At 34.0% G+C, this 16,853-nt stretch overlaps 1 protein-coding gene across 1 annotated transcript; it reads right to left on the reverse strand.

Moving 5' to 3' along the window:
* Positions 1-8,806: 8,806 nt before the first annotated feature.
* LOC106883054 (testis-specific serine/threonine-protein kinase 1) lies at positions 8,807-10,260 on the reverse strand. Its single transcript, XM_014933962.3, has one exon. It carries the CDS (start codon positions 10,016-10,018, stop codon positions 9,113-9,115), a length of 906 nt encoding a protein of 301 aa, XP_014789448.1. The 5' UTR covers positions 10,019-10,260; the 3' UTR covers positions 8,807-9,112.
* Between the last annotated feature and the right edge of the window lie 6,593 nt (positions 10,261-16,853).

Below are 16,853 nucleotides of genomic sequence, written 5' to 3' on the forward strand. Positions count from 1 at the left end.
CTTAATTTTAAGTTGATTCCCATTAACATCGAACGCATCCTACTCACAATTAGAGAATACATTAGAGAACTACATTACCCCACATTACCTCATATGTTATATTTTTCAAATTTTAGATGGAGTTGCTCGTTTTCTTGGTAGCATTATAGTGTCATACTTAGCTGTTAACATGTGTTGTGAATGACTGTAGTTGATGTGGCTTTTGTGTGGATGCTGTTTGTATTGGTGGTGGTCATACATGATGACTGTGGTGGTAGTGAAGGACGATTTATATTAATATGTGCATATGCTTGTGTGTCTGTGTTTATCCCCCCACAAAATCACTTGACAACCGATGCTGGTGTGTTTACGTCCTCGTCACTTAGCGGTTCGGCAAGAGAGACCAATAGGATAAGTACTAGGCTTACAAAGAATAAGTCCTGGGGTCGATTTGCTCCACTAAAGGCGGAACTCCAGCATGACCGCAGTCAAATGACTGAAACAAATAAAAGAATAACAGAATATATATATATATATATATATATATATATAGAGAGAGAGAGAGAGAGAGAGATAAGGGAGGAGGGAGAGATAGATAGATATTCACTGGGACTGAATAAAATATACCGAAACGCAAATATTCACAATGAAAAATTTATAGTGACTCATACACAAACACTTGTTCACTAACAGACACGCTAGCAAGCGTGGGCTCATGCGCGCGCGTACACACACACGTATAAACACAAGCATCCTGATTACATATTTTCACTATGTTAAGTGATTTCATCTATGTCAAAGCACCAAAATCGGCCTTTTCGTGAAGACAAAAGTGTAGATTTTAAATTCTTAGATTAATTGGAGCTCCCGTTAGATCGATATTACAAACGCTAGTTTGAAATTCGTGATTCTCCGATCTGTAAACGCAAAACGTTATTACTTGAAGTAGCGGGTATTAGGAGTATGAATATATAATATATTTGCACATGTGTTTGTTTGTGTCAGTGCTTGTCTGTGTGTGTGTTTGTGTGTGGCTGTGTCTTTCATTCTGTGTGCTAGTTTGTGCATTACTGCTATTTACGTTTTGCACTACAACGTTCATTTAAAAATGTTTTCTCGTAAATGTACAAGAATGTATATTGTTTCCACGTAAACTAATGGATAATCCAGCAATATGTTGTTAGATGAAAACGTGTAAGTGCCTCTGACGAAAATATTAACCACTCTCACGAAACAAACATGAACGTCTCTGGGGAAAGCTCAGCAATGAAATTTTATTTTCGAGACAAAACGAGACAATTATTGCGCAGTTATGAACAACGATATTTAGGTACATAAAATTGACATTTGTTGTACCAAGATGAAAGAAACCTTATAAGTTAGTGAAATGAGGAGATACATGATGAAATGTTACCGTTCCTAATAGATATTATGAAACCAATTTCTATTCATATAATATGCAGAACCTAATATCTTTTTGCAAAACAATAAAAATGTTGATATCGACATATTGTTTACACTAATGTATCAGTGAAAGACATATATACGGCTATATTCGGACATTATTATAAATTAACATCACTGAAATTTATACACATATCAGCATCAGAATCCTAGAGGCTGGGCAAGTTTAAACAATTTAATGGCAATCTCTAATAACCAAACCGGAAATGATTTGTCAGTCTTTATATCATAATACATTATATATATTCAAGTAATTTCTGCCTCAAACAAACTAAAATACAGCACTATCTAAATTAACATTGGCAATAGCGATGATCACTGACGTTATATCTTCTTTACGTCTTGGTTTGAAAGCTGTGTCTGCCGAAAGAGAATACAAATCTATGAAGTCTGCAGGCGGTTTAAATACGCAGGTCTCCGATATCAAAATGGCTAAATGGTGTCAGCAGAAAGGAATCATGATCTGGATGGAGTCTGCTTAGAGTTTAAGAAGGTAAAACATTTACCCGACGATGAGGAATGTTCTATGAAGACCCTTTTACAGTTCCGGTCTTTGAGAGTTTTTGTACCACCAGCTCTATCCAAGTTAACAATTATTATTCTAAGTGATATATTCTTGTCCGCTTAATTATACATTACCTCTGTTATCTAACACAAATATATATATATATATCTCCAAAAGTGAATAAGTCTCGACCTGAGATAGATGGCGCTTCTTGAATTATTTTTATTGGACACATTGTGGCGCAATGAAACAAATCAATTAACACAGTGAAATTACCACGACAGTGAAGAGCAGGAAATGTGTAATTAAAATAGTCACCGCTTATTAACTAAATTTGATGAAAGCAAAAATATCAGAAACAATCCACCAAGGTATAGCTCGCTAAGTAGAAAATCTATTTGTATGTTAAGACGTTGCAGGCGTGGCTGTGTGTGGTGAGAAGCTTGCTTCTCGACCTCATGGTTTCGGGTTCAATTCCACTGTGTGAAACGTTGGGTAAATGTCTTATTCTATAGCATCGGTCCCACCGAAACGCCTCCTGAATGGGTTTGAGAGGCGGAAAGAGAAATTAACCCATCACGTATGTATATATATCTATATATATATACGTGTGTGTATGTGTGTGTATTTATGTGTATGTATATATATATACATACATATACATATATATATGTATATATATATATATATATATATATATATATATATATATATATATATATATATATATATATATATACATACACACACACACACACACATACACACACACATATATATATGTGTGTGTGCATATGTGTGTACACGCTCTCGCGCTGGTAAGATGGATGATGTTTTGCTCATCAAATTTGTAGTTGCTGGGTGATTATGTACGCTCATATCCCAGAAATTGTTATCCCGCTGATGACCACCGCATATATATCTAATGGTCAGAGCTGGATCATACAGGCGCCCTAGTTTCCAAGGTCATCCAGGTTCACCATTATTCATTCTTCCAATTCAAGCTAACTCTTTTAAAGATTAGTTACCTTATTACTAAGGAACGAGACTTATTTCTTCCAATGGAAAGTTGTGACTGTTTCTACATGAAATGACTTATTCCTAATGAGACTATTTCTATCCCTTGCCTCAACATTTGGGCGAGGTATCAATGTCCTCTTAATATACTTCTTAATCGGGTGCTGAGTCAAAACCAAATCAGCTTTAATTTGATGCAATCATTTTCCAGTGAGAATACCGGATTTATATGATAACGTACAATGACATTTTTCATTTCTTTCTAGTAATATTTTAAACTGCATTGACTTTTGTTTTTCTCTCAAAATCATAAATGCTTCGTGGATTTCTTTCTCTCAAAACTTTTAGCATCTCATTCTTCAGCGCATAGTCTCAGCCCATTCATTGAGCAATGAATGTATTAAATTATCCTCGCAGTACAATATATGTTTGGTCTCACAGTGTATTGTAAAAGTTATGGACTTATACTTGTACCAGTTGCATATTTGATGTATCAAGTCAACTTGTCGTAATTCACATTTATGGAACATAACAATACACACGGTTACATGAAGCCAATTAACTGGTAATGTAGAGCCTTGTGTAATAGATTTATTCCCTTGATTATATCTGAGAACTGCTAGAAGGGTGATTTCAAAGCCCGTAGTGACTTTATGAAATTTATTTATATGAATTATTGCCATTGCTGTGAAGAGATTAAATTTCATACAAATTTGTGCATACAATTGCATTATTTCTTAAGAAATTCTCTATGATGTTTAAAGAACACTACGCTGATGAATGATATCTATTAACCCCTATTGATAATTATATGTGAACTTTCTCCGAATTACATTTAATCCCAAGGGTATCTGATACAACGACACAGTTAATCAAGCTAATGCAAAATGCAGTGGAAATATATTTCGTGAATAAACGAATGCAGCTTCTACAACATTACTCACCATTCAAGACAGTTATTCAAGCCGTACTCTATACTAAATTACTGCATGTCGTTCTATTAATAAGGTACATAGATATGTACTGCTGCAATATATCCTACGAAAATTGCGTTATTTACGTTCAAGAAACACTGGAGGCAATATTTATTTCCCTCCAGTAATATGGTATGTTTTCAGAGCAGCAACGCTATAAATTAATTGAAATTTTGTGATTTTTACATTACTCTACATTTAAAAAAAGTGCTTTGTGATATCTATTCAGTTGAGGAATACAGTAGGGAATCATTTGAAATGGAACAACTTGATAATCACTGATAATCACTGACTAGTTAAACATTCGATTGCTTCTCTCAGGAATTTGTTCCATCAAACAATATCTAGCAACCTGATCATTATAGTCTTCATGAATGTCGTTAACTTAAAAATAAAAAAATTCTGACAGGAAACAGAAATGTTTTGCTGAATATATTACCGTTTCAGATTGTCGTTAATTCAAACCTTTCTTCTTCTACGCAGTTAATTAGTATTATTCCATTACCACCTAGCAACTAGAAGACAAATCTATTTAACATCACATTCCAGGATCTTAGTTCAGTAAGAATACAAAATAACACTTTCTCCTATATGTACAAGGCGGGAAATAATTCTACGAACTTTAAGCAATTTCATCGATTTCTACACTATTTCCACGAAATATATTTGGGTAAACGACGCCGTGTAGAGAGTATGTTCTACCTGTATATAAATCCTAGAGGAACTCATTGCATAAAGGAAAATCCAATATTTTGTTCCTGAAAATATCAACAGGCTTTGGAAATGGAAATGTAAAATGAATTTAGATGCTCTAGACGTAAACTTGCCTGTTTATAACTTTCGGGTCCGATTATTAATAACAGAATGCCTTGTGATTTAGGGGAAAATATGTCACACATATACCCAGATAATTCAAATTCTCAATATTGTATAAACCTTCAATAGATATGAAAATATGTAGAGTAATAGAAATCGGGTTCTTCAGCAGATGTGATCCTAAAATTAAAATTAGAAGAAAGCACCTATCTAGCTGCATTGTGATATCTACAGTTATAAAACTGGCCTAGTCATTAATGAAAATTGAAAAAAACCTGTAGTAATCTCCTTATCGCCAAATTTGAGGAGGTAGTTTTCCCCAAAAGTGATAGGACACTATTAAGAATTGCGATAACTAATGCTAATTAAAAATGTTTTAAAATCGATTGATTATTCCACAATTTAGCCTATAGTACCCACATCTACCGATGTATATTCAAATAATGGAAATGATTGTATGCATATGTAGACTTAAATACGTCAAAATGTTCAAGTCAAATATCAACTAACACGACATTTGCCAAAAACACACGCATGTGCGTTGAAACATACGGATCTGCACTCATATATACTACATACGTGGTCTATTCAACATACGATGTCTAAATTCCATAATAGATAAATAAATAAATAGATAAAAGCAGTTTCTTGTTGGAATCTGTCTCTTTCTCTGCCTGTGTGAAACATCAAAATATGGCCACCTCATGCATAGATGCATACGTACACGTATATGTACATAGAAACATGTGTAAATTAATGCATACATGTATTCGTTCATACATAAGTGCAAGTAATATGACCCTGCAGGATTATGTATATGGTAAATTGTTTAAATTAGATATGTGCGTAATAGTATAAGAATCGAGTATTTTGGCATTAAAAAAAGCTCTTTCTTCGAGATGATATCGTAAAACTTGTAGCAACATCCGGTACACTGTACTAAAATGATAAATCAGATAATACGATCAGTAAAAGCTATCACCATAGGGTCACCGTGACCTGCACGTTTCTTATTACGCACAGTGTGAATAGAAATTGGAAATCATATAGCTATGAAGTCACAACAGTTTCTACATATTTATATAGAGTTCTCGATACTTATAGTAAGATAAAATCAAGATTTGGAATCTGGGTAAAATATCTGACGTATGTGTTTAATGTATCTTCTGTGTATTGCTTCACCTTTATATTCAATATCGTCATTAAAATTTCGAAGATATTCACATAATACACAAGCATTCGTTTTAACACGATATCTCTATAGATCATCACTACTGCATCGTTTATATTACGAAATGAATGTGAGAAATTATAAACCAAATCAATATCGTTTTTTGTATGTATAGGAATAAAGTATACAGTATTCTCGAATGTGTATACATATGAATAATGTAAAAACAGCACATATGCACAATCACGCAAATATTCAAATATATATAACCCAAATACATATAAGTGTACGAGTGGGTATGTATACTTACATTATATATATATATATATATATATATATATATATGTAATTATATATGTATATATATACGTATATAGGCTCACACACACGCACACACACACACACACACATATATATATATATATATATATATATATATACAAACACATATATATGTTTATGTATATATGTATATTATATATACATATGTATATATATATATATATATATATATATATATATATATATATATATATACATATATATATATATATATATATATATATATATATATAATTGGGGTAGGGGAAAACTCTCGCTGATAGTTATTTTACTGGCCTTGGAATGGATGAAAAGCAAAATCAATGTCGGTGGAATTTTGAAATCTGAACATAAAGACGCACGGTATGCCACCAAACATTTAGCCCCAAATGCTGACCATTGTACGAGCTCGCCACCTTGACTTGGCCAAAGATATTTATCGGGTCGTCTTAATGTTTGTGGAGAGACCTTTAGTGATTATGTATTTCTATAATGCGTTGCGCCTACGTAACCACACCACAAACATGCTACTTAATTTCATAATGCACCATGCAAGAAAGAAGGTATACGTATTTGGGTGTGTGTGTGTGTGTGCGTGTTTGTGCATTCATTCATTCTTGAATAAAACGATCTTTAATTGATTTTCACTTCCGGATGGTTTATGGATTTTGAGATTACCTCCCCTTTCAAATGCATTTCAATTTGCAATTGCCAGAAGGGGTTTGTTTACCTTCACTGAAGGAGGAAATAATTTCAATCAAAGCTCTAATTTATCTTCCAAGACATAGTCTAAATTTAACCTCACAGCCCAAGTTCCTGCCAGTAACGGAAGCCGTTACTTGTCATAGGTCATTTTCTCTTAAATTTGCGAATCTTTGTACATTTGCGTGCTTGTGTGTGAGCTTGAGTCTGAATGATTGTGTGTGAGAGATTTTGCTAAATATGAATAAGAATGCTTTATTTGTTTGATGGGAAAATCGACACGTTGCATTCAGTGTTGTTGGACAAAGGAATCGTGTTTCTACAATACTAAAATTTGTACTGAGAATATTTATAATTTGATGGCGGTAGAATTTATCTTGATTTGTTTTTTTCATTTACTTGTTGCTGTCACTGGATTGTGTTTATGCAGGAGCACCGTCGTTGCACGGAAATCATGCAAAACTGGTGTAAATAATGAGTATAATTGGTGATAAATTGAGTGATAAGTATGAGTTCAGAAGAGGCTACATTTGTAACATTGCTTGATATATATATATATATATATATATATATATATATATATATATATATATATATATATATATATATATGAGTCTGTGTGTGTGTGTTTGTGTGTGTGAGTTTCTGTGTGTCTGTCTGTATCTGTGTAGATAGATAGATAAATAGATACAGGTATATATCAGCAGGGGTGTAAAATGAAGTATGTAGAATTATGGAAGGGAGAAAAGGCGTTGAAGACATGTTAGAAATAACGATGTGCTTCTGGATCTCTAAATCTATTTAAGTACGAGCGCTTGCGCAGGTAAGATTGTTTAGAAAATCCTGAATGATTGTTGGGAAAAATCGACCTTTTGTCCAATGAAGTACAGTTGATTACATTTACTTAATGCTAAATACGTGTCTGAATGATTAACGATAGTATATTGGTTAGGTTTGGATATTAGTGCTTGGATATAAAATATAAGTTGTGTTTGAGGTGCGCGAGTGTGTCTCTATGTGTGTGCACGTATGTGTCTGATTGTAAAGAGTTAGAACAAATGGCACAAAGTATTTCGTTCTGATTCTATATTGTGTGAAGGTCTAATATGAAGAGTAACTGGACACCCTTTGTTCCGCTGAATATTGGCAGTTAGTCTTCATCTTCATATTAAATATACTAGCAAGATCGACGTAATGTCAATATTATAATAGTTGGATCAGAATTACTGGGTTAAATGTTGTTCGAATGAATCTAGAAGTTTTTTTCTACCTTCTGCATCACTATTTGAAACTAAACTTTTCTATGAAAAAGAAGGACTTAATGTATTATTCTTGTTGAAAGAAAATAGCTTAAGGAATATTATTTAGCCTAAATCTAGACTGACTGAAATAATCACAAAATGGTAGTGAACCTGCAACGAAATACACATTTACCACTGAATAAGAGATCGGACTTCAAATGAAATTCCGTATATTATAGGTATCCGAAACTAGGAAATGTTCTTTTTATCTAAACAGAGAAACACCTGTCCGTCTGAGCTTTGTATTTTCTGATATTGCAACACTGAAATAGTTAATCTTTGTTTACTATTAGAAGTATACTACCTGTTATGTTATTCTGCTACATATTTAGTATGAACGACATGGAATTTCACTGATATTTTGGTCACGAATACCAACCGTAGTCTCTCTAACAGAGGTTACTTCAATATTTAATTAATATTAAATAGTATGAGCATAGCATGAAAGCACATTTCAATCACATTTTTAAAACCTTACATAGGTACATATTGTAGGCACTAGATGAAAAAGTATTTTAAAAATCATTATAAATTAAATTTCGAGAAACTGAAAATGTCTAGATAATTAAATCTTTATAGATTTTATTGTAAATGCATATTCACTTAAATTACGATCGTTCAATTAGATAAAAGTTTCATCAATATATATTGTTAAATAGAAATAGATAGGTAAATAAATAAATCCATAAAATATATTATTCGTCCGCTATTCTCAATAAGCAGATTACGAGATTATGATTACTGTCATAATTATATTGATGAGATTAAGAATCATGTTTCAATATATATTTGATATCATAACCTCGAAAGCTTCAGAGAATTGATACCTATATACATATATATGAGAGGCATGGATTTCAGGTCATTCTGCAGCAGCGACAGTTTCAGTGTTGGCAGGTTTGTCTACAGCTTCCGTTTTATGACTATTTTCTTCTGCATATACGTATTTTATCCATGTATGACCAATAATTTCTTGTACACCAAACCTCTTATCTAGCTGCGGTTCTAAAATGTTGTTGATCATATCTTGAAGCGAATAGGAAACAACTTTAGGAAAAGTAAACTTCTTTTCTGTTTGCATTTTAATTATGTTATTCATATCGTGCGATTTGTACGGGAATCTATTAAATACCATTTTGAACAGAACAATACCAAGTGCCCAAGCGTCAGCTGACATAGGATAGTAGGGCTTCTTCTGCAAGATCTCTGGACATGAATAGGCCATACTGCCACAAAATGTAGAACTTAGTTGTCCCTCTTTAATTTCACGAGCAAAACCAAAGTCACTGACCTTAACTTCATTCTCTCTGTTCAGTAGAATATTTTCACATTTTATATCTCTATGCACAATTTGTTTACTGTGCATATATGATATAGCGCTTAAAATCGAGGAGAAAAATGATTTGGCTTTCGGTTCTAAAAGTCCACCATGAAGTTCGACATAGTCGAGCAAGTTACCATGTCCTGCAAATTCCATTACTACATAAATTTTATGGCCCACACGAATTTCATGAAATAGCTTAATGATATTAGGATGATCTAGCAAAGGAAATATGGCCAATTCTCTGGGAAGAAATTTCACCTTGAAATTTTTCCTGACAACTCTTTCATCTATAATCTTAATTGCCGCTTTCCTTTTATTGTTTTCGTCGTAACCTTCTTTGACTTTTGCAAATGACCCTTCATCTAGCGTTGACAGAATAGTGTAACCATACTTCTTAAGATGCTCGTTCTCATCAATTTCGAACCGATTGCTTGTTCGTTTCATTTTAAGATGTTACTAACTTTGAAGGTTTTATACGAAAAGGTGTTAAACAGTTTAGGAAAAACTACAGATTTCATGGATGAATCATTTTACATATCAATTGTCATGTATGACCCATGTTTCATAATATTGTGTGAGTATTTCCACTTTAGCTTAGAAACTGGATTATACTCCACTATTGACGAGGTCGCCAAAATGGTTGCTTTGATTATTGCATTATATGAAATATATTGACGTCGCAGCTTCTATGACGTCATCGCATACTTATTTGCGGCATTGGTTATAGTAATTAGTAAGAGTGAAAATGTAGTTAGTCACATGATCAGCCTAGTACATGATAATCAGATCGTTCTCAAGAAGCTCACTACAATCATTGATATATATAGACACAACCTGAAATAAGCAATTAAATAATCCGTTTGGCCATATTATACTCTACCAACAGAATTAACAAAATTAAAGGACAACAACATCTTCAATAATATAAATATATATAAATGAATGTGCTTAAACCTGAAAGTTGAATATATTATCCAAAATGTATTCTTTAATTGCAATGCATAATCAAATTTTAAATCTGAGTCAGTCCGTATTTTATCTAACGTCATTATTCATTAATAAGTGTGCGATATATTCATAATGGCGGAAATATTCCGATAAGTTTTAATAAGTCTAAGTATTTTATTTACATCATTTAGTCATCGAATAGAATGTAATTGAAAAATTAGCTTCAATGGAATTCAAATTAACTGCAAACTGTCGAATTCACTGAACATATGGTATAGTCTTTCATATGCACTCACAGACAAGCACACACAAATACACACTCACACACGCGCACGCGTCAGACATACGCACGCACAGATATGCACACACATATATAGGATATGCCCAACAATACATATACCTGTTAAGTGCTCGTGACTCACTTAATATTAATTTCTCTTTAGATTTAACCAAGTAGAAATAATGATGGAAGCCAGACTACGATTTGAACAGAGTAAATTCATCCTAAACTTCAATTAAAACTTTGTAAATGTTGCTGATGTATGAAAAAGGTTTAGGAGGGTGTTTCGAACAGTTCCACTTCCGTGACGTTAGCATCACTCGGAATATAAACGAGTTTGAACCACAATAACTGTCCACGAGAAACTGTCCACGAGAAAGGGCATTAGAAACGTTTTTTTCAGATAACAAGAAAGTCTGTACGAGGAGCGAGTCGTTGGAAGCGTCAATTTGACTGTGAAGTGCCACTGAAAAAAGTGCATCTCAAGAATAGCCGATGCTCTCAATGAAGAAAATCTGGATCAAAGAGGGATTTTACGAGTGGCATGTAAAGAAGTGTATAGAATAGGCATACTTTCTAAGCAAGATAGTTTGATAAGGTAAGGACAATCTAAATTCAAAGTGGGGACCTGAAAATCCGCATATTACGGGGAAAATCCATATAATTGATGAGGAGTTGCAGTACAATGTGGCTTATTAAAAGGGCCAATTCGAGCATTGATTTTAAGCGACTGAAAATGGTCCCATTTACTTGAACTTACTGCAACAATCTATTCTGACATGACATCAAATGTTTTGAAGATGTGGGGTTTATTTCCAGCAAGGTGGAGTACACCACATTGCAATAGTAATTTAATGACTTACTTTAAGTTAGTGCCGAACAGGTGTGTAGGACAAAACGGATTAGTAGAATACCGACCACAAAATAAAGCTTACGGTACAAATATATCAATAGTTAATGGACTGAAAGCAGTCATTGAAGGATATTGCGTACAAAACCCGAACATATTCTTTGACGCTTCCGATCCTATTGCTTCACATTATGTGTAAAACCTGAAATAGAACAGTCATCATTTTGAAAACAGGTGTTCAGAAAATAATAAAATTATCTCTAGAAATTCTATTAACATTTAAATTTTGCAAATGAAATATATTTCCATAAAAACATTACAGTTAGTCAACGTGTGCAGATATAATTGATAGAAACCTGCGTGCGTGTGTATATATATATATATATATAATACACACACACATATGTATATATATATATATATATATATATATATATATATATATATATATATATATATATATATATATATATATATATATATATATATATATATACATACATACATATATATATATATATATATATATATATATACATACACAAGACTGAAGGTGAAAAGAAGAACAGATACAAACAGCGTAATGCACATACAATAGACACATATGCACATACCTATAATAAGTATAAAAAAATAGAGACATAAAAAAAACGCAAATTGTATAAAGTGCACGGATAAAAACAACATAGGTAGCGAAACCATATACACACACAAACACACATACTGTAACTTCACAGACGGCTGCAGCAATATCAACAACACGGTTACCAACGACAACAGCAACAACGGTAACAACAATGGCAAAAGCAACAACTAATAACCCCGATGGCAGCAGCGTGGGTGAACACAGAAACACAGGGAGTCACAGAAATGCTACGAGATGTCGCGTTCAAGCGCACCAGCAGCAGCAGCAGCAACGTGGTAGGAAATGGGGCTGGGGGAAGGGTCATAGTGCTACGAAGAACAATTACACACACACACACATGTATTGGGTTGGCAACTAAGTTCCCGCTACTTATTTAAATTTAAATTTTTTAAAAGGTTTAATAAAAGGTAACAAGTAATTAATCAATTAAGTATTCATCCTTGTTCTTTACAACTTCTTCCCAACGTTCAACAAGATTTTCAATACCTCGTTGGTAGAAATCACCCGATTTCGACTCGAAAAATTGATCCAACCAACCTCTCAATTCTGCGTCAGTATTGAACGAAACTCTGCGCATAGCATTTGAAAGAGATGGAAAGAGGGGGAAATCCGTTAGTGCTAAATCAGAAGAGTACGGCTGGGTGTGTGACAATACTTCCCAGCCAGGCGTTTGAATGGTTTCCTTGGTCATATTGGCGATATGAGGGCGGGCGTTGTCGTGCAACAGAACTTCATGCTGCCGTGTTGAGTCATTCCATCTGTTAAACGTAGAGTTCCGCGTTGACCATTTGGACGGTTCAAGCAATTCGTAATGAATAATCCTTTCTCAGTCCCACCATATGCACAGCATCGTTTTACGCGGATGAAGATCTTGTCTCACGCGCGGTGTCACTTGTTTACCGGACATAAGCCATTCCTTACTTTGCTTCATATTGATGTACAGGCACCATTTTTCGTCGCCAGTAACGATTCGGTAAAGAAATTGTTCCTTGTGTCCATGAGTTGAGCGGTGAAAAGCAAGCAAACTAGCAGAGACTGTGGATCGTTGATTTTTGTTGTCACTTAAAGCATGCAGAACCCATTCTCCATACTTCTGGACCTTTCCCATCGAGTGAAGATGCTTCTCTATAGCAGTGTGGGAGCATTCCCTTTTCTCTACCAGTTCCCTTGTCGTTTGACGAGAATTTTCGTGCAAAAGTTGGTTTAATCGCTCTTCATCGAACTCAACCGGACGGCCACAACGAGGTGCGTCTATGAGGTCAAACTGTCCATTTTTGAACTTTGCAAAGCAATCACGAGCGGTCCTTTCAGCTATGGCACCCTCTCCATATACAGCACAAATGTGGCGAGCAGCTTTTGCGGCCTTAGAACCTTGATTAAAAGCAAAAAGAAGGAGGTGATGAAAATGCAGCAATGACCCAAAAATATATGTCCTCAAAGACGTTACGCACCCTGTATATATATATATATATATATATATATATATATATATATAAACATATATATATATATATATATAAACATATACGACATTAAAGTGGCTATGGGCACTAGACGGCATCACTATTGCCAGAAATAAGAGTCAAAACAATCCATAGTCATGAAAAAGCACTTATGTTAATGACTGATGATGGAATTAAACCCCTTCAGAATCCACCCATGGCTTGCCTCCATTGTCAGTCATTAAAATAAATGCTTTCTCGTTCCTATGAGGGGTTTTGACTGCTATATCTAACAATACTGGTGCTGATTAGCGTCCTTAATCACCTTAGTGACGTATATATTTCTACCTTTCAGTTGTAAAGCTGCGAATAAGCCATCCTTATTATTCGCGTGCACATACACACACGCTCACACACACACATACACACATATATAAGTATATGTATAAGCAAAACGTAAAAGAAGAAATGAAAGATGATAAAACAACAAACGTCAATTAAATGTACGCAGTGAATATATGAAATTGATGTTCGCTCACTGAGAGATTCATATGGGAACATAAGAATGATGTTTCGAGCATATGTCTTCGTCGGAAAGAGGAAAAAATCCAGATAGGACGAGAAGGAGGAAGAACATAACCCAAGAAAAGCACGTGTGTCGTTAGATAACAACACACACACACGCACACACACACACACACATACCACTTTTTGCGTGTGCATATATTTATATTGGAAATATATAAAGAGATGCATGGCGTTGAATCATAGAGGCATTGACACACATTTTCATGAATCTATAGCTATCTGCTGTAGTATCAGGGCATTTTATATTTGAGTTAATTACCTGGTATTGATATATGGAGACAAAACAAACTTTCTAGATTTCCTATAATACCAGGAGATCTATGTTTCTTTAGAAATACACCTTCAGGATAAATGTTATTTCATTTATAATAAAAAAGATTCTTTCTCAAAATTTTCATTTTCAAAATTATTTTTTAGCATAAAAATACAAACACATATATTTCTATGGAATGTTGTTGGAATCATTAACAGACTTGTAGCTCTCTGATAGATAATTAATAAAATATACGTAAATTTACCTGTTATGATGACGTCTATAATATTCGTTTTCCATATATTTTGCCTGTGTGGGTTGGGTTGGGTTGTGGTGGAGTTAGTAAAGACATACTGCTTCCTATCCTTGAAAGAATCGACTTCAACACACGCCGATAAGAACGAACTGGCAGAAATACTCAAGCTGTTCATTTCTGAATGATACAGACCTGAGATCGTCTACGCCACAGTGAATGTGTGTAAAGCGCTCTCATTTGCTCCAGCGCTATCGAACCCTTGTACTGACATTTAGATTTTATCAGCACAGTTTATTGTAGCACAAGTATCAGAACCATGCTTCCGCACCTATATACGCTCGTTTTTTTTTTTCTTTTCTACTCAGACACAAGGCCCGAAAATTTGGGGGAGAGTGGGGTTAATCGATTAGATTGACACCCTCCCTAGGATGCAATTGGTACTTAATTTATCGACCCTGAAAGGATGAAAGGCAAAGTCGACCTCGATGAAATTTGAACTCAGAACGTAAAGGCAGACGAAGTAACACTTAACATTTCGCCCGCGTGCTAACGTTTCTGCCAGCTCACCGCCTTTATAATTATTTTTTTGTACTCAAGGCACCTCAACTCAAATATTCCCAAAACGTCTTGAAAGATATTGTAGATATAGATGCGTTGAAAGATATTTTTCTCAAAGATAACAAATGAACCATCATCGGGTCAAGAATCACAGACAAGAGCAACAATGTACAAATCGCGGTTTTACCCAAGAAAGTTCTGGAGAGACTGTGAGGCTGTTAGTGTGAAATAAAACCCAATCTGTCTAGAGATGGTGCTCCAACATCCGGGGCTCAAATCATTAAGTCTCAAAGTAAAAGTACAGTATAGTTGCATATATGCATATACATACACACACACACACACACACACACACACACACACACACACACACATATATATATATATATATACACATACATACATACATATATGTATATATATATATATATATATATATATATATATATATATATATATATATATATATATATATATTGTGTGTATATATATATATATATACAGAGATGTTTGTGTGTATGTGTGTGTGTGTGTGTGTGCAAAAAATGTCTGTAGCTGTTCGGATGCATATATGTGTACCTGTGATTAAAGAGTGCGCGCTATATATTCATCTGTAAATTTGAGCATATTCATGTATGTTGCCCCCCCCCCATAGACCGTCACTCCCACGACTAAAACCCCATAAATTCATTAATCATAAGCATAAAATGCTATAAACTTTGTAACCCATTAGCTTCATCCAAGCACATAAGTAACTCGGTAACTCTCTAGCAACACATAAATATCCTGTCTATTCCCCACTTTTTGAACTCTACAGAAAATAAAATTTAAACAAATTTCGCAACTTTATTTTATGCAGGTATTCGCACATACATTGATGGTAACGCTGCCCACTAATCCATTAATATAGAGAAAGGATGTTATGCATCTATGAAGATTTAGTGATACAGTTTGATTATCTAATTTGCATTATATATACAGAGTAATTACATTAACAAATTGATATTATACGAATAGGGACAACTCACTACCACCAACTTAACACTGCCAATTCATCGCCAGGACAACTCAACACTAAGACAACCGAACATTAAGACAACTGAACACCAGGAAAATTGATTAATAAATAATTTATTCGTTTTAGAACATTATGAGAAATTTATAAAAATATTAATCTTAATATATGGATTAAATAAAAAAAAACTTTAAAAATTCGAATAAAAGTAATTTATAAAGAATACAATTATATGTGTGTGTGTGTGTGTGTGTGTGTGTGTGTGTGAGTGTGTGTGTGTGCGTGTGTATGCGCGCGTTCCGGAACAATGGTTTGTTTGCTTCACGATCGGCGCAAGCTTCATCAATTTAGCAGTTTGCTTCAGTAGTTTATAGGTCATAACGGCCTATTTAGCTTGTGTCGAAGGTATTTTAGATTTCTCTAAAACATTCAAAGAAGGAATA

Source organism: Octopus bimaculoides, chromosome 12 (genome assembly GCF_046866305.1).
Source record: "Octopus bimaculoides isolate indiv1 chromosome 12, ASM4686630v1, whole genome shotgun sequence".
NCBI lineage: Eukaryota > Metazoa > Mollusca > Cephalopoda > Octopoda > Octopodidae > Octopus > Octopus bimaculoides.